At 49.4% G+C, this 27,134-nt stretch overlaps 1 protein-coding gene across 4 annotated transcripts in view; it reads left to right on the forward strand.

Moving 5' to 3' along the window:
- The window catches only part of CHCHD6 (coiled-coil-helix-coiled-coil-helix domain containing 6), a 250,521-nt gene that overhangs the window by 142,819 nt on the left and 80,568 nt on the right, over positions 1-27,134 (forward strand). Inside the window, exon 1 of one of the 4 annotated variants that reach the window (XM_089305595.1) lies at positions 2,270-2,841. The exons of the other annotated variants lie outside the window; for them this stretch is intronic. Within the exon in view, the coding sequence (XP_089161721.1) occupies positions 2,656-2,841 (186 nt within the window). The 5' untranslated portion in view covers positions 2,270-2,655. Of the gene's footprint in view, positions 1-2,269; positions 2,842-27,134 lie in introns of those variants that run through there. 4 annotated transcript variants of the gene reach the window in all.

The following is a 27,134-nucleotide window of genomic DNA, read 5'->3' on the forward strand; positions in this document are numbered from 1 at the left end:
TTGGGACTCTGCCAGCAGGAAGGCATCCCCAGAACTAAGTCGATGCCAGCACCATTCCCATGAATCCCCAAAACCTCTTTTTTAAAATTAAGTTAGGCTGCCTCAGGTATCTTATTATCTTTGTGTATAATGGTAACTGCAGTTACTGTTACCAACCAAATTAACAGTATAACTGCTGTTACTCTCATCCCTCCCGAGTCACACAACTGGGAATACTGTAGCCAGGATGCTGGGTCCTTGCATCCTTATCCAGTGTGCTTCCAGTACCCACCACCCCCACCTGCCATTGTGTGAGGAGAGTACTTAGGATCACAGGCTCTGGAATTAGATGCTTTTAATTCTTGGCTTCCCAGTTTATATAACACCACCATTGAAATCTCAACCAAGTTATTTACTCCTTCCTGAACTTTATGTGTATGAAATACCTACCTCTTTGGATCACTCATTATGGGGGGGGGGGCGGGGATGAGATAATTCATACTAGGTATTGTTTCAGTACTAGCTCTCAATGGGTACTCAGTAAAAGATGGTGATCTCCATCCCACTCCTGCCCCACCTCCACATGACCACCTCTCCACCTCCACCTCTCCACCTCTACCTCCACCTCCACCTCCACATGACCACCTCCACCTTCACCTCCTCCACCTCCACATGACCACCTCTCCACCTCCACCATCACCATGGCCACCTCCACCATGACCACCTCTCCACCTCCACCTCCTCCACCTCCACCATGGCCACCTCCTCCACTCCACCATGACCTCCTCCTCCACCTCCACCATGGCCACCTCCTCCACTCCACCATGACCACCTCCTCCTCCACCTCCACCATGGCCACCTCCTCCACTCCACCATGACCTCCTCCTCCACCTCCACCATGGCCACCTCCTCCACCTCCACCTCCACCATGGCCACCTCCACCTCCTCCATGACCTCCTCTTCCACCTCCACCATGGCCACCTCCTTCACCTCCTCCACCTCTACCTTCACCTCCTCCACCTCCACCATGACCACCTCCTCCACCTCCACCACCACTACCACCACTTTCATTGTTGCTGCCACCATCACGGTCACTACCCCTGCTGCTTCCGCTGCCATCGCCACTACATCATCACCTCCACATCTGCCGTCTGCATTGCTTCTGGAATATTTGCTAAAGAGCTTCTTCTGGACCTTATAGTCTCGGCTCATACTTTGCAGAAATCTTCTCATTTGTCTCACAGTAACCTTTGAGGTGAGGGGAGCAGAAAGTGCAACCTCTGTTGCATACTTGGAGAGGCTGTGACTCTCCTGGGCTGTGCGGCTTTTCTGGGTAGCTGTCTGAGCAAGGGCTCTCCTGAACCTGCTGCTTGTCTGTTTTCTGCTAGGTTTCAGTACCCAAGTTATGTCAGTCAGGTTTCACAACAGTGGAGGTTTTCACAGATGAAAATGAGGGTGCTGAGGTTAACAGATGGTCCACACTTTGGCAGCTATTAACCTTAGACCCAAGATTTAATCAGGTCTTTTGGAATCTACTTCTGTATAATAGGAATAATCATAGTTCCAATCTCCTAGCTAGTTTTGAGAATTAAACGAGTTACGACGGTATTGCTAACAGACTGTATACCTCTCTGTCTCCAAATCACTTGCCTTGTTTGACCGCCACAATGACCTGGTAAGCCAGGTGATGATGATAACGACTGACCTCGCTGGAGTCCTTGCCGTGAAAGTGCCCAGTGTGTTATGCATGTGTCCTGTGTACTAACTTGTTACAGCGTCAGGCAAACTTATGACACCCCCATTTTACAGATAAAGCAGGCTTGGAAATCTGCAGCAGTTGTCACATGAATGATTTGGGATTTCAGCGAGCAGTGAGAATCTGCTGTGCCTAGGCGCTGGTAGGCTTTATTCCGGAAATCCATTATTCACCAGTTGACCCCACTGGGCCAACAGCTCTAGATTGCTTGAATCTGTATTAAAACAGTCTACAAAGGAATTTACTCTAAGTAGAATAGTACACTAGTACAATGAGCCCTTCTCTCCCTGTCCCCCAGATGTAACAGTTTTGTCACAATTGCTGGTTGCTCTTGCTTTCTGACTTTTTTTCTTTGCTTGAGTACTTTAAAGCAAATCCCAGTGACCGTAGCATTTTCCCATCTACACACTTCAATATACATCTCTGGAAAGTGTAGACATTTTCTTACATAACTATAATGTCGTTATCTTGCCTCAGAGAATTGACATTGATTTCTCTGATTTCCACAAAAGCTTCTTCGCCCAGTATTTTTGTTTGTTTGTGGTATAATTCAGGATCCATCAGCTGCTATGTAGCCCCTGGTTCTTAGCCATTAAGTCTTTTGTCACCAAGAACAGACCCCTGCCTGTCTTTCATGCCAACGACATCTTACAAAATCTCTTTAAGTTCTTATTTCCTTTTTTTTCCTCCTTCATTGCATTGAACTTGGTCCGGAGAAGTGAAGGTAAATGCTGCAGAGAAAGCCAAATTTATACCCTGTTAGAAGAGGGGCAGCTGCAGTGCGAGGCCAAGGGCTAATCTCGTGGTTAAGTGGACGCTGGTTGCTGCTGAGTTGTGGCTCGGGCCTCGCCAAGCACGGGCTCACGTAGTATCCGCTCCCGCAGTGGTTTCTGCACCAGTCCTGCAGCAGCTGCGTTAGAATGCAGCATTTCCTGCTCCAGGGTTATTGTGTGTTGGTTTTGTCCCCCCCCCCCCCCAGCACATTACGTCTGCTGAATAGGTACTTAGGGGCTGAAGAGCCTGAAGTGCTTGTCCACCACGGGTGCAGGCTCCCACCCATCCCTGCTGAAAAAGGCTCAGTTGAACAAACAGCTTTAATTAAACAGGTACTTTAGGGCCTTTCGCTTGCCTGCCTTTCTCACTCTCCCCTTCCCAGCCTCTAGCAGCTTGATTTGACCAGGTGAATCCTCTTGGCTTGTGGAGGTAATGGGATGTTGCGAAGGGGAAGGGCAACCCGACAGCCACCTTGGCTTCTCCCCGGGCTGGGTGCCTGCAGGCTGTTGAACCCATGCCTCCTAGGCTGCCTCCTTACACAGTGGTGGCCGCTGGCCGGTCCGTGACTCGAACTGAAGCCCCGGCTCTGCACTGATGTGCTTTCCACAGACTGCCTGTGACCTGGCATCCGCTTGCTGCAGGAGTCCATCTGTGCATGCCTCAGCGGCTTCCCGCCGCATTCAGGAGAGAGCCAGAGGGTGCTGTGTCCAGGCCTGCCTCTAGTTCCAGGCCCTTCACAGTCACCCCTGGGGTGCTTTCCAGCTGCCCGGCCTTTTCCCCTGACAGGAGGGTCACCTGGCAAGTACTGCCTGTCCTGGAAGCTCTCCCTGGCTGTCCGCCTCCTGGTGCCCCTGTTCATAATCCACCTCATGGTTTTGTCTCTGGAGTCCAGCTCAGTGTCTGGTAGACACTAACAAGCATGTGACAGCTCTGCAGTCGGGACAGTCTGCAGCATAGACCAGGTGGGTGGAGGTGGGTGGAGGTGCTTCTCTGCGTGTAACTGAGGCTGCTGGGTGCCAGCCAGGGAGCCAGGCCCTCCCAGCCCTAGAACCTCTGCCTTTGTACTTAGTGTTGTGGCAGTTACCCGACCATTTGCTTAGAGCTCATCCAGCTATGGAGCAGCACTGTTTTTGTTTTTTTTTTGTTTTGTTTTGTTTTACCTTGCTTACACTTATTTCCTAAGTAATACATGTTTACAATGGGGAAAATTACTCAGAAAATTCAGATAAGCCCAAAGAATAAGATGAAACTGGCCAAATCAGCCCACCCCCAGGAGATGTAACCGTTGTTAACCTCTTAGGGTACACATGCCCAAGTTGGCTTCTATTTTGCTGATATTTATAATTTTATATTGTTTGCAAAAATGGCTTGTTGGCTAATCTTTAAAAAAATGGCCGTTGGCTAATCTTTAAACAACCCACCTGCTGTGAACCTTCTTCCCGCATCGAATCTCTTTCTAAACTTTGTTGGTTGTGTGCTGTCACTGCACTGTTTAGTTGCTTTAGGCCTTTCCTGTGACAAAGAAAAAAAAGTTATTCTGACTCTATAGCTTCCTACACTTATTTTCTCAGGAAGAAGTATTTGAAATGACAATTACCAGGCACTTCTGATTCCGTGTGTCTATGGGCCACGCGTGGGGTTTTCCATTACCAAGTTGCCGGGTGGTTTGGGCTGTGGAAGCTCACGCCTCACCAGTGGTATGTGACAGTGCCCGTCTCCCGCACTTTCATCAACATTGCGTATTTTCCTTTTCACTTTTTAAATCAATGACAAAATGCATGTTTGCAAAAACGTCCAAACACTGTGAAGGTGTGTGGAATGTGAATCTGCATCCCCAGAAGCCACCACTGGTGTGTTTTTCTGGACATTTTCTCTGTGAGTAGTGACCTTCGTTGTGTAAATAATACCCACATGGTTTGTATTTTACAAATAGGGTCTTGGTTTACTATTTTGTAAGGTGTCTTCATAACTCGTACATAGCAGTACATTTTGGACGGCTTTGCTTAGCTTGTCTCCTCACACACCAGCCTGCCTTGCTCCTGTTGGTGACTACGTGACGGGAACCGCATTCATTCATTCCATAGTTTTCCTATTGGTGGACTTTTAAGGTTACTTTCAATCTGTCACTATTAATTTCTCTTCAAAAATATAAACCAACGAAGAGTTTTAGCATTCTTGCCCTGTACCTGAACCCTCACAGCATATTATCTTCCCTAAAAAGTTGGCATTTACAAATTTTTTAACGTGATTGAGCATCTTTTCATTAGTGTTTTGACCCCCTGTGTTTCTGTCTTTGAGAATTGCCTCATCATATCATTTCCCCATTTTCTTACCAGGCACTTGGCCTTTTTATGTGATTTATAGGACTTCTGTAGGGATATTAACTGCTAATTATTATGTTTATTATAAACCTGTTTTTCTGGTCTGCTTATTTTAACTTTACAGATATTGTGTTTTGGCACTTAGAGCTTTAACATATGTGTATTTTATGATAGATTTAAATGTTCCCTCTTCCATTTTCATTTGTTTTGAAATTTGTCAATTTTATGAGCAAAAAAATGGCATTTTGAATTTGTATTTACTCATCACTAATGAGGTGGTCATATTCACTGCTTTGGAAATCCTATTTCATCCTTTGTGACCGCTGTAGGAATCTCGGGTTTGAAGGGGCTCACCTGATGCAGCGTGTTTTCCTATGTCTCCCTGCCGGGGCCATTTAGCCATTGACTGGAAACATGCATATTGGAAACAGTGGATTCACATGTGAGTTTGACTCCTTAACTCTGGCTAACTGTAAGACTAGGTAAATTAGTTAACTTTTCTGAGCCGAGATTTCTCATTCTTAAGGGAATAATAAAAACTCCCTCCCTGGATTGTTGCTAGTGTTAAATGAGATAATTAATATGTGAGCATACTTATTAGGATGTATGTAGATATGCAATCATTTTCCTTCCTCTTCCTCCCAGGGTAGTTCATTCCATTAGTGGACAATTACAGTTGTTCTTTATGTTGAATTAAACTGTCTTGCTGTATGTAATTATGACCCGTTGCTTCTACTCTCAGCCTACAGAGTAACAGCTGTTGCCACAGAGCCACACAGAACACGCCTGCTGCTTCAGCTACATGGCACGTCAGAGGGTTGAAGGCTAACTCTGCTTTCTCGTCCCCTGAGCCATCATCCCCTGTTCTTTCAGACGTCCCTCATAGGAAGTAATCCTTTGGGTTTTGTCCCTGTCCTTCCCGGGGCTGGGGGTTGGAGGGGCCGGTGGAGCTGGGCTGTGGCCTCCTCCCCGGGGCGGTTTGGCAGCTTCGCCCCTCTCAGTCTTGACTCCCACGGACCGTTGTGCGTGCCGCCGGGAAGCCCCTTTCGCCTGTCTAGCCGCCAGCACAGGGCCTGCTCCAGGTCCCTATTAATTTTCCGTTCAGGGGAAGGGACAGAGACAAAGGTGGGCAAGGGGCCTGCTGACCCGTTCCGCCTCAGTCTGGGCCGCGCGGGCTGCTGGTAGCAGCGCTTCCGGTTCTCAGCACTGAGACCACAGCGTTCTGTCAGGGATCCGCATCCAGCTCATCACTCTGGAGTTTGCAAAAATCTATCTTCTCTTCCTTTTGCTAAATTAGACATTGTCTTGTCTTGGGCATCTTCCCATTTTCTCTGAATTCCCGGGAGTGTCCGTCTCTGCTGAGTGAATCTGAGCTGAGCTGTAATTCGTGTGGATCAGATTTGAATCCGCTCAGTGCGAGCGCATATCCTCTCCCAATCTCCTCCGGACTGCGTTTCAATTCCCTCCTATCAGCGTTGGATTCGCCCCTTTCAGCCTGAAGATGATTCTCCTTGATAGAAAATAGGACTTTAGCAGTTTTTCCTCTCCATCATCTGTTAACTTAACACCTTTCACCCCAATATGGGCCTATCCCTTCTTGTTCCAGTCGTTCCTAATCCAAATTTAAAAGCTGCCTTTTTTTTTTTTTTTTTTTTTTTTTTTTTTTTTTTTTGTCTTTAGCATTTTCCAAAAGGCTCAGCTTGCCTGGGCCCCTGCTCTCTCAACGCTGTTCTTGCTGCCCTGGGCTACTCCTTAATGCTCAGGGTTGGTCTGTGCCCTCCTGGCCTCTGTGAGACATGGGTGCTTCTGGGAAAACTCCTTCCACAGCCCTACAGAGCCTCTGAGGTCAGGATTCCCAGGGCTATCCTGGAAGCACACGGTAGAAATCACCTCTGTCTTCAAACGGCACCCCCTTCCCCCTCCCGGCAAGATCTGATGTGCCCCTCCCGGGGGCCCTGCACTCCACCCCACCCCAACCCTGTGAGTGGTGAGTAAGGAGACGTCCTGATGTTTAGGCACCTAGGGAATGTGGCAGCCTGCACACATCCTTTCCCCTTACTCAGATAGTCACGGTGTCTCTTAGGCATCTGAGCTTAAGCACTCCTCTCTCATGTCCTCTCTGACATGGCGGTGGTTAGGGGACATTTGGCCACACCTAGAGATATTTTGGCTGCCATGGATGGGAGGAGGTTGCTCTTGACTTCTCTTGGGAAGACCAGAGATGTCACTTTGCACCCTACAGGGCGCAGGACAGTCCCTCAAACAAGGAATTATCTAGGGCAAGTCAGTTGTGCTGAGGCAGAGACCCTGTTGGAGAGCAGCTCCTGTGTGCCTCGTTAACCCCTGAGCCGCTTGTTGAAAACTACAAATTTCCTCTGGGGAGTTCTGGTCCACCTTGGGGCCCAAGAATCAGCCTTTGAGCAAGCACACAGGGGTGAAATGTGCACGGGTGGCTCATAGACTGTGTTTGAAGAGCACTGTTTTTGAGTCTCAGGTAAGAGCTCGGAACTCTCTGAGACCTGTCTCCTGGTCTGAGGGTTCCCAGCACTCCCAGGCTCTTGCTGCCCTGAGCTGCCTGCGAAGCTGAGCTCCAAGCTGGCGTCCTCCCCGGGGCCAGGGTGGAGTCCAGCACCTTGTTTATTTAGGGAGCCCAGCTGCTCACTGCGGCTGTTAGAACCAGGGCGCCAAGGAGCCATTCCTCAGGTGGGTCACGGTCGAGACCTGCCAGCAGCCTCTTCCCCTGGGCCCTGCACAGTGCCCAAGGCAGGGACTCAGTGGATTTCCCACCGTTCTCCACCTCACTTCCTCTCTCTCTGGTCGACAGCAAGTTGTGCTTTTGCATCTTGCAGAGTCTCAGGACAGGCTTTTGTTTTCCTTGTTTTGGCTGTGGTCCTTGTCCTTCTACGGTCAGAACTAGGGGGGCAGTCCGCAATCCCAGGACAGCTGTCACTGCTGCTTGCTTGGGCGCAGCTGGTCATCGGCGTCCACAGTTCCGTGGACGCTCTGTGTATTTCCAGTCTCCATTTTCCATCATTTGAACATCGCCACTGCCGGACGTTAGAGGATGCAAAGCATCTTAGGGCATTCAAGGATTAAACGGAGGCCGCGTGAACCCTGTCTTCCTCTCCAGTTGAGAGACGGCGTGGGAGCTGGGAAAGACCGCGGGCCAGTTTGCCCTTCCTGGGTTGCCTGATGAGACCTGGTGATTGCTCAAGTGCATTCAGCGTAAGGTTTGTCTTTTTTTCCCTCTTTGCTCCTGAAGCTCTCTCCCTGCTTGGCTTCGTTTGTTCGTTCTTTCAAGCCCATTATTCATTGCATGCTTCACGGAGAGCAGCAGTGGTCTTGGCAGTATGCGAGCTGAGCGGGGCGACTTCATTGTCTGAGGTCAGGAGTACCCCAAGTGCCGTCAGTTTCCTGTCTTCCCCTGCAGCTGCTGGCTTAGGGCTGCGCGATGCCAGTTTGGCTAAGGGTTGGTTCGGGTTGGTTAGCCAAAGGGGCCTAATCTACAGAGCTGGAGCTGGCTGGACCGCAGTGATAAGACCTCTGGTTGTCCATGTTATTCCTGTGGCCTCCGCAGTCCTGCCAGGTCTAAGCACTGCGTGGGTCGGATGGCTTCTCCCCAAAGTCTGTGGCCTTGCCATCCTCTTACACCGTTTTTTGCCAGCGCGTTACCCATGGCTGTCGTTTGTAGAGTGCCTAAGGGCCAGGCACTTCTCCAGGGGCGGTATCTCCATCACACACACAGGTCTTCTGAGTAGATGCAGGGGCTCCCATTGTACAAATGGGACCTGGGGGCCTGGAGAAGTCTGTGTGGCCTGCCTAAGACCACACAGCCTGACAAGTGATAGAAGTGAGCTTTCAACCCAGGACTGGCTGGTTTGAGAATCTTTATTCTTACCTCCCACTGTGGAAGCTGTGATTTATCTTTGTAAAGGAACTGAAGATTTGCCTTCAGAAATGCAAATGGTCCCCAGCCTGGTAGAGTCAGGTTCATTACTCTGCTTGTTCCAGACCCCTGGCCAGATCCTGTGGCCTCTAGACAGTCTGCTCCTGTGTCCCTTAGCAAGTTCTTGTCCCAAGAGCTCGCAGCTCCTCAGGACTGTCCCTTTTCTCCTGGCAGCCTGTGGAATTTGGCTCTTCTGTTTGCATTATCGCTCGCTGTTGGTATAACACTAAGTACTTAAAAAGTGTTTACCTACAGCTCTGTTCCTGCACTCAGGATCAATTAAAGTGTTCACAGTGAAGTCCAGCTTGAAAGGAGCCTGAGGAATAAGAATGGAGCTGTTGGATTGAGAGGGAAAACGCCCCAGAGTCTCAAGGGTCAGGAGCGTGTGCCAGTGTGTCAGGAGGCCAGGCCAGACGAGAAGCTGTCCAGGGCCCAGGGGCTCAGGCAGCCACGTCTGCTCAGCATGCACGTGTGTAGCTGTACAAGGCCACACGGAGGTGGCTCCATCCGGAAGGCTTCTGTCGCCTGAAGGTGCATTGTGCCCCGCACCAACCATCAGCTACTCCTGGGAGTATCCAGTGAATGGCCCTCTCCCTGCCTGTCACAAAGTCCGTCCGTCCGTCCGTCCATCCGTCCTTCCTTCCTTCCTTCCTTCCTTTTTTTTTTTTTTAAAAGATTTATTTATTTGTTTTAAAGTCAGAGTTACAGAAAGAGGGAGAGACAGAGATAGAGAGCGCCTCCATCTGCTGGTTCACTGCCCAGATGGCTACAGTGGTCCGGAGAGGGCCAGGCCAAAGCCAGGAGCCAGACACTTCTTCCAGGGCTTGGTAGCAAGCATCCAAGCACTTGGGCCATCTTCTGCTACTTTTCCCAGGCCGTTAACAGGGAGCTGAATGGAAGGTGGAGCCACTGGGACACGAACCGACACCCATATGGGATGCCAGCGTTGCCGGTGGTGACTTTTACCCACTACGCCACAACGCTGGTCCCCAGAAAGTGATTTCAAGGTCTGCTGGGCTCTTCCTTTTCCCTGTCCCTACACTCATTCCATCCCTATGCTTTCCAGATATCTAAAAACCGCCCCCACCCTCTGCTTTGTCACGTTACCTGGCCCTTCATGGCCCTCTGGCCTCTGGTCCCAGGCCTGAGAAGTGCAGATACCCTGGTCACAAACTGAGTCTGCCGGTTGCGTCTGAAAAGGATGATTCCCATCTGGTGGTCTGTCTGTCCTGGTCTGGACAGCGGCGCTTCTGTCTGTCTGCTCATCGTGTCCTGCAGCCCTGTCTCACACTCACCCACTAGCAGATCTGCTTCTGCTCTGGGGTATGCTCGGTGTTCCTTCAGGTCTCTCTCTTCCTTCCGAGGCCTGTCTGAAACGTATTGTCCCACCCTGTCCTGGTCACAGTCTACAGATCCGTTATGCCGTAGCCCAGTCCTTACCTTCTCCAGAAGGCCTCTTCGCTCCAGCTGGAGAGCTCTCGCCTGCTAGCCTCTGTGCGAGCTGCTGCAGGCAGGCACTGCTGGGTCTCTTGCCCTGTTCTGAACTCCAGATCAGGAAGTGATTCTTGTTGATCACAGCACTAGAAACCAGAATCCAAAGCTGGGAAAAAAGGGGAGGAGAAGGACACTCTGTGGAGAAGCACCTTCCTTCCCAGTGCAGGGCCTGGCAAGCCTGCTGGGCTGTGGGCTGCCCCGCAGGGTGTGGCCCCCCACAGGCCATGCCCGGAGTGGGGGGTAGCTGCCTCCTGATGAGCAGCTGTGGAGGTGCATCACTGGCTGTCTGAGGATGTCAAGGGAGCTGTAGACAGCCGTGTGTGCAGCCTTCAGCTGGGTACAGACATACTACACGTGCGCAGGGACACGGTGGCCCCTGAAAGCTACAGGAGAGCCTTCCCCTTGGTGGAGGAGAGGGCTTGATAAAAGTGGATTCAAATTTCATAGTAGTTTAGTTAAAGATCTCCAGGGCTTCTGGTGAGGGTTCTTGATAACATCCTGTTTCATGCAATTTTAATGAAACCAAAATCAGTTTAGAAGTGTTTCACTATTCTTAGAATCATCCAATCCCAGATATTAGCCTTAAACCCAAGGAGGTTAGGCTACCTATCCAAGCTACAGCGTGCATGAAAAAGCCTCTAAAAAACAATGTAATATTTTTTTGAAATGGTTTGAAATATTAGAAATTCATTTATTGTCGCAGATTTTCCCAAAGGAACCTTCCCGTGCAAATCTGTAGGCAAATGCTTCCTGCTGGCTTCCAGGAGGAACATGGGTTGTTTTGTTGTCTCTTGTTAAAATGGTCAGTCTCAAAAAACATGTAAAATTATTTATTTATGTATTGTGTTAGAAAGAGAGAGAATCAACCCCCCACCCCCCGCGTGCGCCCCTGCTGGCTCACTCCCCAAATGCCACAGCAGCCAGGGTTGAAGCCTGGGAACTGAGTCTGTGTCTCCCAGATGGAGGCAGGGACCCGAGTACTTGAGACATCACCTGCTGCTACCCATGGCGTTAGCATGAAGCCGGCATCAGGAGCAGAGCCAAGACCTGAACCCAGGCACTCTGATAGGGGATGCAGGCTTGCCAAGCAGCATTTTTTTTTTTTTTTTTGACAGGTAGAGTTGTAGACAGTGAGAGAGAGACAGAGAGAAAGGTCTTCCTTCCGTTGGTTCACCCCCCAAATGGCCGCTACAGCCGGAGCTATGCTGATCCGAAGCTAGGAGCCAGGTGTTTCTTCCTGGTCTCCCATGCAGGTGCAGGGGCCCAAGTACTTGGTCCATCCTTTGCTGCCCTCCTGAGCCACAGCAGAGAGCTGGACTGGAAGAAGAGCAACCGGGACTAGAACCCGGCGCTCCTATGGGATGCCGGTGCTGCGGGTGGAGGATTAACCAAGTGAGCCACGGCTCTGGCCCCGCCAAGCAGCATCTTAACTGCTACATCAAATCCCCCCAGCAAATATTTTTGATGTTTTGATAGCATCTAATGATAACACTAGCTTTTGGTAAAATAAATAGAATATGTGGTAGATGTACTAATTTGCTGGTGATTGTTGAATATTATCCACTGACTCTGCCTATCCTAGAGTAAGGGCTAATACTTCTGGGATCCTTACTGTGTGCCAGATACGTGCTGAGCACTTTGTTAAGTATTGGCTTGTGTAGCTGCTACTTTGTACGTGTTCAAGAAATGTTATATGAACAAGTGAGCAAGGGAGCTCAATGCAGAATCCCACTTGCTCACCAAGTTTCCACCAGCGTCCAGAAGCAAACGTCACAGGTGTGTGGCAGGGAGGGTGTTTGGACAGGGACCTGGTGTGTTCGAATGATACAAAAGCAGCAGTGTGAGGTGTTTGGGAGAAGTGTTGGTGTGAAGGTTGTTTGAGTCGAGCGAGAGGAAACGGAGCCAGTTGCCAAAACTCGGAGGCTGTTTGCTGTACGTGGGAACTGTGTACGAGGTAACATATCAGCCTGCCAGAACTGTGACAGTGTTGTGCTGTCATTTTTGGTATTTCTATTTTGTGATATTTTTTAAAGTGTGGTTAAATATAATTGTTAACATTTTATGTTTTGTCAGCAGTGTTTTATTAAAAATATCTCACTTCCCTCACGAGCGTGTGATTTTAAAAACATAGGCAGCACTTTTAGATGCGGTGTTATTATATGCTGTGACCACTTCTCCCTTATTGGACTGGGATGCCCTTCACTGGAAAATGGGTTTTATGTCCCAGAAACTCATTTTATAGCCGAGTCTAATAGAATACATTTATTCCATTAAGCTAAACAGACCTTTTGTTTCTTTTAGACTGACTCTCACATATGTTAATGATTGAAGGAAGAATAAGAATTATGAGAGAAGTCTGAAAAAGAAAACTGTGTCAATAAAATTTAAAGAGGGAAAGCAGCCAAATGGCTCAACAGATTGAGGAAAGTGCACAGAATGGAGGGAATGGGCTTAAATGTAATCAGAGAGGCGTCGGAAGGAGTTTTGATGGAAGAGAGACTCAGATAATGAAGATTCTAAATCGCTGGCCTTTGAATTATCAACTGCTGGGATTCTGAGGCCACAACAGGCCTCTGCTAAAATAAGGAGAAAGACTACAGGGAACTTGAAAAAGTTCATGGAAATGGAGTTAAAATATAACTTTGGTTTGGTGCAAAAGATTTTTAAATCATGAAATTTTTTCATAATATGTGTTTTCCTTGAGCTTTTTGAAGACCCCCGAATATGCATGGATGTCACAATTTTTTTGTACCCGAACAACTTTATCTTTTATTTCCATTTTCCATGAGCAGTGTCAAGTACCCTTGTACAGACGTGCGTTGATTAACAACAGAGATACATTCTGAGAAGTGCGTCATTAGGCAGTTCTGTCACTGTGTGGACATCACTGAGTGTGCTTGCATGCTATGACACCACTGAGCGGTGTAATCTACGGGACCACCGTTGTACGTGCTGCCCGTCCTTGACTAGAACGTCATATGCAGTGCATGACTAGACCAGGTAGCTACCACAGCCCCACAGAAGGAGACGTTTAAGTGAACTTCTGGTCTGAGCAAGACGGCTGGCCTCGTCTCTCCCTGCTCTTCCCACTAAGCACAACCACAGGCCCTGGAAAGACTCGAGAGGCACCCGACGGAGAGCTCTGAAGTTAGAAGAGGAAGGCAGCCTGGCTGGAAACTGAAGGACGCAGGTGCAACTGGAAGAAGAGCAACACAGGTGTCTTGTGGCTCCATTACCCAAACCTGGGGTCCCCACCCCAGACTCACTGCTCTCCCAGAAATATTAGGTGGCTCCAGCAGCACCAGCAAGGGGAATCCAGTGGGGGCCTCGCTGACAGTAGGTGGCCCTGGGGAGGTACTCCCGTGAGGCTCAACAGTGATCTGGTCTCATGTGACCCCAGGTGGCCAGGAAGCACTGACCTGGGAAGTGTTCTTTGTCCTTTGGACCAGAGGATTCTTCCTCCTCTTGGAGACAGCAGTGCCCTGCTGGTACCAGCAGGGAAACTTCCTGGCGCATCAGATTGCCTCGGACTGGCCAATCTTCCACCCATTGTAGATGCGCTCTCTGTCTCTCTCCCTCTCTCTAATAAATAGATAAAGATGTGAAGAGCCATTTCCATACACCCCACCTCCCTGAAAAAAAAAATGGAACACAAATTCATGTAATTTGAAAACAGGAAGCCGGCGCCATGGCTCACTAGGCTAATCCTCCACCTGCGGCGCCGGCACACCGGGTTCTAGTCCCGGTCGGGGCGCCGGATTCTGTCCCGGTTGCCCCTCTTCCAGGCCAGCTCTCTGCTGTGGCCCGGGAGTGCAGTGGAGGATGGCCCAAGAGTACCTGGCTTCTGCCATCAGATCAGCGTGGTGCGCCGGCCATAGTACGCCTGCCGCGGCAGCCATTGGAGAGGGTGAACCAACGGCAAAGGAAGACCTTTCTCTCTGTCTCTCTCTCACTGTCCACTCTGCCTGTCCAAAAAAAAAAAAAAAAAAAAAGAAAAGAAAAGAAAAGAGGAAAACAGCAGAGAATACTAATGAAACAAAAAGCTCATTCATGGAAAAAAATTTGCCAAAATCAATAAACTGGTCAGAGTGACAGAGAGGACACAAATCACCAGTATCAGACATGAAACAGGCTTTGTTATTATAGATTTCACAGACATTAAAAGATAATAAGGTAATGCTATCAGTAATTTTATGCTCCTAAATTTGACAACATAGAAGAAACGGACCAGTTTCTTAAAAGTACACAATACTAAAACTCAGCCAAGAGGAAATGGATAACCTAAACAGTCCTGTAACCACTAAAGAAATTTACTTCATGATTTTAAAATGCCAGAAAAAGAAAAACCCGGTCTAAATGGTTTCTGTGGAAAATTCTATCAAACTTTTAAAGAAGAATTAAAACAAGGTTTACACAATCTCTCCCAGAAAATGAAGCCTGAAGGAACACTTCCTAAACTCATTTTATGAGGCCAGTGTTACCCTGATAACAGAACCAGACAAATGGCAGTGAAATGGTAGGCCAATTTCTCTTCTGAACTTAGACACAGAAGTCCTGACCAAACATGCAAACCAAATCCAGCAGTATATGAAATGATTACAGATCATATGTATATACACCAGGTATGTGTATGTATATATAAAGTGGGACTTACTTCAGGTATGCAAAGCTGGTTCAGCATTTGAAATTCAATTAGTGTAATCTGTCATATCAATAAAGCTAAAGTAAAAGAGCATTTGATCATATTAATTAATATATAAAAAGCATTTGAAGAAAATAAACACCCATTCCTGACTTTATCTTAACCATTAAATTAGGAGTAAAACTACAGTTATCTCAAAACATTTAATTTAAACATAGATTAGGTAACTTTTGGGCATAATTTTCTGTACATCCTCCATGGAGTGTATTATAAGGAAGAAAAGAAATCTTGAACATCACTTAGTTACCCATTGGATTATTTATTAGTTATAGAGGAGGAAAGGATATGGTTGATGTTTATCTATTCGTGCATAACTATTTCCAAACACAGTGGCCTCAAGCATTGGATTACAGTGTGGGTGCTGTGAGTCAGAAGGACAGGCAGGGCACAGCAGGAACAGCCTGCCTCTGCTTCCCAGTGTCCTAGGCCTCCTCTTGGAAGACTTGATGGCTTGGGGCTAGAATCTCCTGGAACTGTCTTTATCACATGTGTGGAAGTTAGTGCCAGCTGCCAGTTGGGACCTTAGTAGGGCTGTTGGCCAGAATACCTACTTGTGGTCTTTTGGTGTGGGCTCTCTTAGGCTTCTGCTTAGCATGGCAGTGGGTTCTAAGAACAGGATATGAAAGAGCAAGGTAGAAGTAGGAGGCATTTTATGCTTTAACCAGAAGCCATGTAATATCACTCTTGCCATATGCCATTGATTGAAGAACTCACAAAGTTCTACCCAAGGTCTGGGGGAGGGGCTATGGGTGTCACCGGAGTTGGAGGAGTGTCCTGTCACATTAGAATCAGAGCATTGTGGGTCAGGTGGTATTGCTGTGACCACACTTGGAAATATCTGTATGGGATCTTTATAATGGAGAAGTCTCAGAGTCGCCACCGTGATTCTGTAGTAGCAATCGTGGGACACACTGAGAAGAGCACTGTAAGATTACCTTCATCAATTTTCTACCAAAAATTTTTAACGAGCACCTAATCATGGGGAAGCAATGGTTCATATCGCAATTGAAGGATGTTCTCAGAAACACTGCCCTGGAATCTTCAAAGATATAAGTATCATAAAGGACTAAAGAAAGACTAGGATTGGTTTCGATGAAAGGAGAATGAAGAGACTTTCAGCTGCATACAGTGTGCGGTCCTTGACTGGATCCTGGCTTTGCGGAGAAAATGTTGTTATTAGGATCATTGGAAAAACATCAAATGTGGACTACGTATTGGAAAGGCATTGTATTGATGTGAAATATGTGAAGTGTCACAGTTGTTTTGTGTTCATCAGAATGTCCGTATTCTCCAGAGAAACAGCTGAAGTATTTAGGGGTGAAGTGTCATAAAGACTGCAATTAGCTCTCAAATAATTTCAAAAAGAATGTGTGCGTGTGTGTGTGTGTGTGCGCGCACGAGAGAGAGAGAGACGGAGGCAAAATGCTAACAAGTGCTGAGTTTAGGTGAAATGTATATGGGCAATTATTGTACTACTATGCATTTGTCAACTATTTGTAAGTTTGAAAATGCTCAAAATAGAAGCATAAGGATGAGGTAAGCTTGTACCCAAACTCTCCCCATAAGTAGCAGAAATAAGATTTCTGGGAGGAGGCGAAGGAACCCAAAGGATGTAAGTGCACAGAAAACCAGCCGTCAGTTCTGCTCTCTGATCCAGAAGATTTCTCTCCACAGGAGACAATGTAGTAGGTGTGCTTGCACACAGGTCAGAGGAGAATGACAGTATGGGCCCACCTGACAGTAACTTTTTTTCCCTTTATTTAAAAAGATTTTTAAAAGATTTATTTATTTGAAAGGCAGAGTTACAGATGGAGGTAGAGACAAAGGTCTTCATCCGCTGGTTCACTCCCCAGATATCCCCATCGGCCGGAGCTGAGCTGATGTGAAGCCAGGAGCCAGGAGCTTCTTCCCGATCTTCCATGCAGGGGCAGGGAACCAAGGACTTGGGCCATCTTCTGCTGATTTCCCAGGTGCATTAGCAGGGAGCTGGATCAGAAATGGAGCAGCTGGGACTCCAACCAGTGCCCGTATGGGATGTGGGCACTGCAAGCCAGGGCTGTGCCACTGTGCCACAGTTCTGGCCCCTGACAGTAACTTTTCTATGACGAAAACTCAGAGAGGAAGTAGCCAAGTTACACAATCCCATGTGATGCTGTTGTTGTTTTTAACATTTATTTATTTGAAAGGAAGACATACAGAGAGAGAGAGGGACACACATACGCAGCTTCCATTCACTGGTTCATGCCCCAAATGGCCGCCAGAAGCCTGGGCCCCAACTGGGTGGTCCAGGCGGAAGCCAGGTCTTCCAGATGAGTGGCATGGGATCCAAGCACTTGACCAGGCTCATTAGCAGGGAGGTGGATGGGAAGTGGAGCAGCCAAGACTCAAAATGGTACTCCTATGGGATTCCGGCGTTGCAGGTAGTGCCTTAACCTGCTGTGCCACAATGCTGGCACTGCAATCACACATGTTTTGTATAAACAAAGACTAGAGTGTGGGTGGGGAAGCCACTCCTGAAATGCACAGTGAGTGGCTGGGAACATTGTTCCTCAATAGGAAGGCAACCGCGGCCGAGCCCAGGCGTGGTCCGTCTGCCCCGGGCTTGGTTTGCACTTTCCAGCTGCCCTGTAGGCCTCTTGGGCTTGCTCTGTGCAGATGCTCCTGAATCTGAAGGCACCAGGAGAGCCTGTTTCCTTCCTCCTGGCCCCAGGCAGGGAGCAGCTCCCGGCTTCCTCGGAGCACCCCTCGTCATACCTCTCCTGGAGCCCTGGTGTCCCTGCTAACGTGCTGAGTGCTTTATCCTTTCTCCTGCTTCCCCACAGGACCCTGCACTGGGCATTCTTGACCGTGACTTCTTTTACCCGTCCACCCCTCTGCCCACCTTCAACCTTGCCATCAAGCTGGGCCCAGTGTCACGGACAGACTTGAATGCTATGGGCTCTTCTTGGAAGTGCTTTGTGTGTCCTGTCTCCGCCATATTGCATTTTTTTCCAGATTTTATTTATTTGAGAGGTAGAGTTAAGACAGAGAGCAAGGTCTCCCATCTGCTGGTTTACTCCGCAGATGGCTGCACAGCCGAAGCTGAGCCTACCTGAAGCCAGGAGCTGGGAGCTTCTTCCAGGTCTCCCATGTGGGTATACGGGCCCAAGCTCTTGGGCCATCTTCCACTGCCTTCCCAGGCCACAAGCACAGAACTGGATTGGAAGAGCAGCAGCCGGGACATGAACCAGCACCCATGCCGGTGCCGCAGGCAGAGGCTTAGCCTACTATGCCACAGTGCCCCCCTCTCCCTCCCACCATATTACATTTTAAAACTTTTCTTTCTTGTTTTGTGTCTTCCAAAAAGCTAAGTGTTTATGACTAAGGAGAGGAGATGGGCTTTGGTTTTAACCTCAAAGCCATAAAAGCATCTTTGTCTCGGTGGTCAGGCAGAGTAACAGCCCCCAAAGATACCCATGTCCTAGCCCTTTGTACCTGTGAACATTGTTTTCTGTGGCAAAGAGGCATTTAGTTTGCAGATGGAATTATCCTGGATTATCTGGGCAGTCGTTAGAAATAAAAAAAGGCAGAAGGGTGAAAGTGATGGGACATGACAGGAACCTGCCTGTCACTGCTGACTTTGAAGATGGCTTTGAAGAGACCACAAGCCAAGGAGCGCAGGCAGCCTATAGAAGCTGGCAAAGGGCAGGGAGCAGATTCTCCCTGGAGCCTGGCTCCCCTTGAACCTGCGGACACTCTGATTTGAGCTCAGTGAGACCCATGACAGCTGACTTAAGAGCCGTAACATAAGAGGACTGTGTTTTTAACCCATCAACTTGGTGGCAATTTATTTAGAGGAGTAACTGAGAAGTAAAATGGTCTGTAAGGAGGCTGAGGAGCCCACACGGGAGGGCTAAGCCCCATTAACAGAGAAAACCTCTGCCCCACTGTCACCGACCACACTGCCCACCGCCTTCTGTCACCTGGACCACATACAGGTGGGCAGGGGGTGGATGTACAGGTAGCCCAGCTGGAAGCTTGAAGGGAGCAGCGTGACAGACACATAAATGTGGGGTGTGGCAGTGAGGAGCCTGACTGGGACAGCTTTGAGTGATGGGCAGAGGGACAGACAGACAGTCCGGCTGGTGTGGCAGATTCACACCGGTGAGATGAGAACCAGCACGGGGAGCATGGGATGGTGAGAGCTGTTTGTCTCTTCTCTTCCTGAAAATCAGATTGAAACAAGAACACCGAGATATAAAAACTCAGCACAGGGAACCGATGGCTTTGAGGGCTGCCGATGAGACGTGAGCCACATTGCCGTGCGGGGCCCGGGACGACCACCAGATTGAGGGCCTCACAGCAAGCAAGTGTAGCACGAGAGCTGGAAGCAGAGGGATTGTCCAAAGTCTGGACAAGGGGGCCGGCGCCGGGGCTCACTAGGTTAACCCTCCGCCTGCAGCGCTGGCATCCCATATGGGCGTCAGCTTCTAGTCCCGGTTGCTCCTCTTCCAGGCCAGCTCTCTGCTGTGGCCCAGGAGTGCAGTGGAGGATGGCCCAGGTCCTTGGGCCCTGCACCCCATGGGAGACCAGGGTAAGTACCTGGCTGCTGGCTTCGGATCAGCGAGTTCCGGCTGAAGCGGCCATTTGGGGAGTGAACCATCGGAAGGAAGACCTTTCTCTCTGTCTCTCTCACTGTCTAACTCTCTGTCAAATAAAAAACAAAATCTGGACAAGGAGCAGTTTGAACCCCAGCAGTGGCTGACACCCCCGTACCCCTACATGGGATATGAAGTTCACGTCCTGAATGGGGGTGCGCTTTGCTCCCCTGCTCCTATGATCCAGGCAGGCAGAGGACCCCTCTAGTGAGGACCTCTGAGAAAAGACCCTGAGGGGCCACACCTGGAGGTCGTAAGAAAAGGACTGGGGATATAAAGCGGAAGAAGCCTGAAGAGCAGAAACGCTTTCCATTATCTGACTGTGGTTTTCAGTCTCAGATTCTGCATGCAGCCACGTTGTTAATTAAGTGTCCGGTTAATTTTCAGACTTCAAAAATCTCAAAATATTATTCTATTGTACCCGTTCTTAGGAGACCACAAGAGGCTGTGCAGAGCCAAATAAGAAAATGGGAAAATGGGATCCAGGACAAGGAGTTTTGGCCCAGGAAAACAATAAGGAGCCCACCTAGAACCATGGCTGTGGCCAGAAGGGGTAGGGGTAGGGTTGGGGGAGCCCCTATGCGATGCAGGGCAGGAGTGCCAAGGGCTGGCCTGGCGTGAGTCAGCAGCCGCAGAACAACATTGAGAGCTGCAGAGTCAGAGATGGTTATGGGGAAAAGAGAGTCTTTTCTCAATTAAAAAAAAAAAGTTACTTATTTTATTTGAAGGGCAGAGAGAGAGACACACACACACAGATCTTCTGTCCACTGTTTTACGTCCCAAATGCCCACAACAGCCAGGGCTGGACCAGGCCAAAGCCTGAAGCCCGAAGCCTAGAACTGCATCCAGGTCTGCTGTGTGGATGGCAGGGACCCAAGTCCTTGAGTCGTCACCTGCAGCCTTCCAGGAAGCTGGAATCGGAGGCAGAGCTGGCCTCCAGTATGGGACGCTGGTGTGCACAAGTGGCATCTTAACTGCTATCCCAAATCCCTGCCCCAAAGGACTTTTTAAGTGGGGGAGGGTTCTTTATTGTGAGAAAACCTTATTTTTTCAGGAAGGGAAATGAAACTAGGGCACACCAAGTGACTCAACAGTGGGTTTGCACTGTCACAATAGTGAATATTGATTTAATAGAAATTTATAGCAAAACTTCGGTGGGAAGAGGTCTAAGAGCGCTAGTCTCTCATTGCTCATGCGTCATAAGAGATTAATCACTGCCACAGCATTGATGAACCACGAAACTACTATTGAAAGGTGGAATTTAGAGAGCTGCAGCAAGTGCTGAGGGCACTGGAAGGGGGTGCTCCGAGGAGTTGTGGGGGTGTCGGAGGGCGCGCAGGGTACTGCTGTGTTTTGTTGTGTCTTCCTGCACTTCACATTTTGAACTGTGCACATGCCTTCTTTGATTAAAGTGTTTCTTTGATTGAAATTAAGGGGCCGGTGTTTTGCCATGGTGGGTAAAGCCACAGCCTGTTCATGTCATGGCTGCTCTACTTCCGGTCCAGCTCTCTGCTAACAGCCGCGGTAAACAGGGGAAGATGACCCAAGTACTTGGGCCCCTGCCACCCGTGTGGGAGACCTGGATGAAGCCCTGATTCCTGGATTTACCCTCTCCCATTCCTGGCTGTTGCAGCCATCTGGGGAGTGAACCAGTGGATGGCAGATCTCTGTCTGTCTCTCTCTTTCTCTGTAGCTCTAACTTTCAAATACATAAATAAATCTTTAAAAAAAGAAATTAAAACTTGCTCGCCTGTTTAATAGATGACTACTCTAACAGAAGAAAGAATGAGGTCAGGTAGAAGCCTGGGCTAAGGTCTGAAGGTGGCTGGGTCTCCTGCCCGCTCTGGCAGGTGCTGCTGGAGTCTCTGCAGAACCCAGGCCCTATTCCTCCTCCCCACCTAGGCCTCCTGACTGCTGCTCAGTTTTTCAGGGTTCTGGCGAGCTAAGTGGCCCTCTGATGACGGATCCTACTCATTAGTATGTTATTGTGAGGCAGAAGCAGCAGGACCAGCCCCACTGAGAAACATTGCCTAGAGGGGAGAATCGTGGGAGGGGCAGGTGTTTGGTCCATTGGTAAGAGGCTGCTTAGGACACCCGCATCCCATATCAGAGTGCCCAGGTATGAGTGCCAGCTCTGCTTTCAATTCCAGCTTCCTGCTAATATGCACTCCGGGAAGCAGTAAGGGATGACTTAAGGACTTGGGTCCCAGCCATGCGTGAGGGAGACCTAGGCTGAGTTCCAGACTCCTGGCTTTAACCTGGCCCAGTTCTGACTGTTCTGAACATTTGAGGATTGAACCAGTAGATAAAAACAATCTCTCTCTCTCTCTCTCTCTCTCTCTGCTTTTCAAGTTAAAATGAAAACTAATTTTTAAAATTATAAAAAAAGCCCACAAAAATCCATCAGAGAGATGGGTCAGGTGAATGCAGTCCAGCGTTGGTTAGAAACGGGATCTGCTTTTGAAGCAGGCATCTTGGTTATAGGTGGGCAGCCCTGAACGTCCAGCAGCAGAGGGGAATGCCTGGCAGGTTCATGAACTGTTGGGCCCAAACATAGGAAGGGTGACTTAGACAAAGACAGGAACCCGTGGAGAGTCGAGGCAGCCAGGCTGAAGGAGGCAAGGAGACCCAGAGGAGAGGAGGCCATGCCAAGGGGAACGGCGCTCAGGGCAGGCCCCTCCATCGCTTCCTGCCATCGCCATCTCCTAGGCAGGAGCTGGGGCAAGAGAGACGTTGCCCTTCACTGCCCTCGGGCGGGCCCAGGCTTCAGCGCTCTGTCCACAGCTCTCGGCCGACCTTTCTCGCTAGATTGTGGGTCCTTGTGTGCACCCCAAGCTCATTTCCAATCCCTGAGCCCCTCCCATACCTGAAAAGAACCTTGCTTTGAATTCTTCATCGCGGCCACTCTGATCATAGTTGGAAAAGCTTAGTGGCTGAAGTGTCTTCAGATGGTTCTTACAAAGAGCAGGGAAATTGGTCATTTGATGAGGTCACGGGATGGGTGCTTGGATGCCGGCTGCATACCCTGCCCCCAGCCTCCGCCTGCCTGCGGCTCCAGCTGGCTCAGGGCCTGCTTGCTGGAGTGAGGCTGCTCGAGCTGAGGCTTCAGGCCTCTGGCACACCCAGACATAAATATCTGCCGCCTCACTGCCTGAGCTGTCAGTGCCAATGGGCCCCGTGGGACTCTCTGAGGTGAGGGAGGCCTGGCTATTTCTGGCCTGAGGGAGGAAGTAGCTGTGCCTCTCGACAGAGAGCCAGCACCCCGTCTCCTGACAGAAAGCCCTAGCCAGACGTTGTAGGTCCAGAGACGGCGCTAAGAGGCCTGGCCAGGGCTTACCTAAGGCGAGGCTCTGATTTGGGCAGTCTCTTTTCCTTTTATCCCTCCCATCTATCCTCCCTCTCCTCTGGTGTCCCAGGGCTGTGTGCTGGGCACTAGCGATACCATACTGAACAAGATGAGAAATGCACCTGCTCTGATTGGCCACCCAGAGTCTGGGGGGGGAGCCTGATTGGCCACCCAGAGTCTGGTGGGGGGAGCCTGTTACGTCACTCGGCGATGCAGTGAGTGGAGGAGTCAAGTCCAGGGGCGGAAGCACCAGATCCTCTGGAACAATCCAAGAAGACTTCCTGGAGGGGATGCCCGGCCACAGAGGCAGCTCGTGTTAGCTGCTCAGTGTGTGCTTCACCAGACTCTCTCTCTATTTATCTGAGTGTATGTTCACCTACTTTAATGTAAATAGCAGCAGATGTTTTACAGCTAGATATTTTGACTTCAGAATATGTCATGGACATCTTTTCTTGGCAGTGTGTAATGATCTATCTTACTTTTTTTAAAAATCTGCATGGTGTTCTTTGGATGTACCATAATTTGTTTAACTACTTCCTCACTGATGATTAGCAGCGTTTTGCGATTATAAATAACACGGTAGTAAAAACCCTTTAATCTCCATCTCCATATCTCTATCTGCTTCCTTGTGACAAGATACGCGTATTTAAAATGCTGATCCACATCGCCGACTTGCCCTCTAGAAAGATTGCATCGATTCGCAGGCGCCCTGACAGTGGGAGAGGCCTGTACTCGGCACAGCAACACTTTTATCTTTGCCAGCCAGAGAGGCAAAACACATCTTGGGTCTTCTGTGGGTTTTCTGACGAATGGTAGTGCTGAGAGCCTGCTCCTGAGTTTACTGGTCATTTGTCTCAGAGGCCCGTTCTGCAGGCTACGTGGCTGGGTTTGGAGGAAACACGGGGCAGCTTCTCCAAGAAGGAGCCACCTGTGCAGAGTAGGGAGGTGCGAATAGCAGGGCCCCTTCTGGAAGGGCCGTCTGGATTGACCGGCTGCTGGATGCCTGAAGGAAGCAGTGGAACCCGAGGCTAGACCGAGGCCGGATCCCCAGGAGCCCTGAGAGTGACAGGAGTTGGAGCTCTAATCCTGAATGGTGTAGGGTGCCACTGATGGGCGCTGGAGCACCTACGTTTGGGGCCTCTCCTGCCTCTTGTGTCCCCAGATGCCCCACTGCCTGCAGTTGGCCGCTGGTCCACCCCACAGGGAGGAAGGTGCCCGAGCATCAGAGTCCTGCTTGCCGGAGCAGGGAGTCGCACAGCCACCTCCCCCGGGCCCTTTGTCCTGGTGCCCCTCAGAGCCCCGACCTCCCACTGTGGTGTGTGAGGTTAGCAGGAAGTGCTATGACGTGGCCCCTGTCCCAAGCCAAGAGGTGGCAAGAGTAAGCATATGTGCTTCAACCTGGTGTTCCCCGCCGGCCTCACCTCTTAGGAGCTGTGCTCCGTGTGTAGGGGAGGGGAGCGTGCGCATGATGCCTCTCTGCCTGGAGTTCATGGCTGGAAACGCCTGCCTCCTAGAGCTCTGTCAGGACGGACTGAGAGCATGCCCCAAGTGTTTCAGCAAGAGTCGGGTGCTCTGTAGGCTCCGGCGGTTCTTAGTGTGAACTGGAGGGGACTTCCCGTCCTCAGACTCGCCGAGAGGAGTAAGATCAGAGTACCTGGTATGTGTCCAGGACAGGATCTGGTGGTGCAGGTGCTCAGCGAGTGGCAGCCATCAAGGCTGTCATTACCAATAACTGATTTGCCAGAAAATTGCCTCTTAAGCACCAGAGGAAAATGAACTACAGGGTGAGGCCAGGGTCAGGGCTCACCTGAGAAGGCCCCCTGCGGTGGAAGGCTTGGGCTGTCAGCACCCCCTCAGTGTAGTGCGTTGTTGTGGGTACAGCCGGTTTCCTGAGGTGTTCTCGGAGCTTCTCGGACAGGTGTGCCAACTGTGGCCACCACCACCGCCTTGCACTGCCAGCTCTGGCCACCCTGTGCACCTTGCCGAGTGTCCCCCAGCACCACTTGGGGGCTGGGGCTTCTAACCCCATGCTTCTTTTATTTATGAGGTAATGCTTGTTAGCTGTCTCTGCATATGTTGGCCTGTATTTGTGGATATGAAAATAGAACCTTTTGTAAAATACCCTTTTAAAGCCCCCCAAACATTAGGCTTATGTTAAAACCTGCAGGTTTTTCAGTGCTGTGACATTTCCTGTTTGCATTTGCACAGCTTGGAGAGCAAATATACACTGATGGGTTACAGATTTATTTTCTTTCTGTTCCCTTTTCTCTGGTTCGTGTCTTAGCTCATCTGGGCATTCGTTCTTTAGAGATGCAAAAATAATTACTTGAGCCTATTACTTTTCTTTGAATCAAGTTTTCAAGAAAATTCTCTGAGGGAGAAGGACCCGCTGCAGCCCCATGTTTTGTTGGGAAAGCCATATAGACTGTATGAATAAAGTATACAGTTGGTGCTCATAACAGGCAAATTCCTTTTCCTGTGGATGCTGTAGCATACTGCAAACATGAAATCTGGTCCAGGAGAATCTTTTACAACCTTTAGTAAACATTCCTCCAGAACCTTTTATGTGCTTATTATTGGTAATTTGGGCAATAAAGGAGGGAATTATTTTTAACTGAGGTAATAATTTATACTGCATCTACCCCGAACTGTATTATCCCCACAAATCCAGCTATCTACCAACATTTTGAAACTTTTCTAAAATTAGAAATCGGAATTCACAGGAGTTGACAAACCATGAAGAAAATTCATCTTTGCGAAGGGAAAGAGAAACAAAAGTAGGTTTGCAGTTTTCAGGTGGGAATTGACAATAGGAATGGAACTCGTTTCAAATTATTTAGGATAGTGAAGAGGGTCCACCAAGCAGGTGGGGGAAGAAGTGGATGATCAGAGAAGTTGCATCTAGCAGGTTTTTTTCTTTGTCTTTGGTAAATCCTTCTAAACTCCTTTGGTTTTCCTTTTTACAAAGGTTCAAACTATAAAATAGCACACAGCTGGGAAACTTAAAGGACTCAATTGTAGTGTCCCACTCTCATTCCAAATTTAGAAATAGCAAAGTCAGATTATTCGGAAAGTAGTGAACCCTGGGGCCATGTGTCTGGCCCTTGGCGGGCAGTTGGGGACTGGTTTATCTAGCGCTCTGGCTGGGCCCTGGCGCTCCTGTGGAGCTTCCTAGGGCCACCTGCCTGTCCTTTGTGTCTCTGATCCCTTGGTGGAGTCAGGCAGCATCTTAGCAGGCACCTGCTGCTGCTGGCTTTGAGGTGGGTTTAGGACTTAGCTTGCCTGGTGTCCCAGGGCAAGTATGTAGAAAGCCAGTTCTGAGACATGCCGGGTCCCCCCACCCTGGTGACTGCACCTGGAGGGGGAAGCCTTGCGATGGCAGGAAGCGGGCAGTTTCCACGGCGGTCGGTCCTGACTGTGCTGCTTGTTACAGTGGCTTGGATCACTGTGCTGCAAGGTGACAAATGTCTGCTTTTTCTCCTTTGAGAAGTGGTTCTGGGATCAGAGCTGAGACTTGATGATTTGGGGAACCCTGGTGCTTTCTTCCTTTGAATTCTGTCCTACCCCAACTCGCCTTCCTCCTGGCTTCTTCCTTTTGTCGTCAGAGAGAACTGACGGCTCCGTTGGCTGAGATTCACGAGAGCTGCCATTGGTTTGGGCTCCTTTGAAGAACCCAGCACCTCAGTGGGAATTAATTTAAAAAGATGTTTTCCCAATCAGTTGAATCGCAGTTTGAAAAATATTTTGTGTAAAAACTCTTGTTCAAAATGTGATTGCTTGCAATAGGACTAGGAGCTGTGCTGGAGAGCAGTGTGGGGTCATTTGAAGTTTCAGGAAGGCAGTGCATGGCCGAGGCGCAGATGCTCAGTTTACGTCCCAGTAGCATCTCGTCTGTTCTCAGCAGCCTCGAAGATTGTCCCTCTCCTTCAGGCTGAACAGAGTTTCCATCCTGTGACTCCACATAAAACAGATGGGATCTCGCATTGTCCTCTGTTCCCTGCCGCCGTGCCTCTCGGTGGCTACTCCACATGAGAACACGGGACCTCAGGGGAGGCAGACCTAGGAGGAGGATGAGAACAGGAGACAGGGAAGAGAGCGCCTTGCCACGGTGAGGAGCAGGAGGGCTCTTGCTGCCAGGATGGGTGGTGCTGAAGCCCCACAGGGCGCCTGCGTCTGAGC

Source organism: Oryctolagus cuniculus, chromosome 10 (genome assembly GCF_051225735.1).
Source record: "Oryctolagus cuniculus isolate XC-2025 breed Fujian yellow rabbit chromosome 10, ASM5122573v1, whole genome shotgun sequence".
NCBI lineage: Eukaryota > Metazoa > Chordata > Mammalia > Lagomorpha > Leporidae > Oryctolagus > Oryctolagus cuniculus.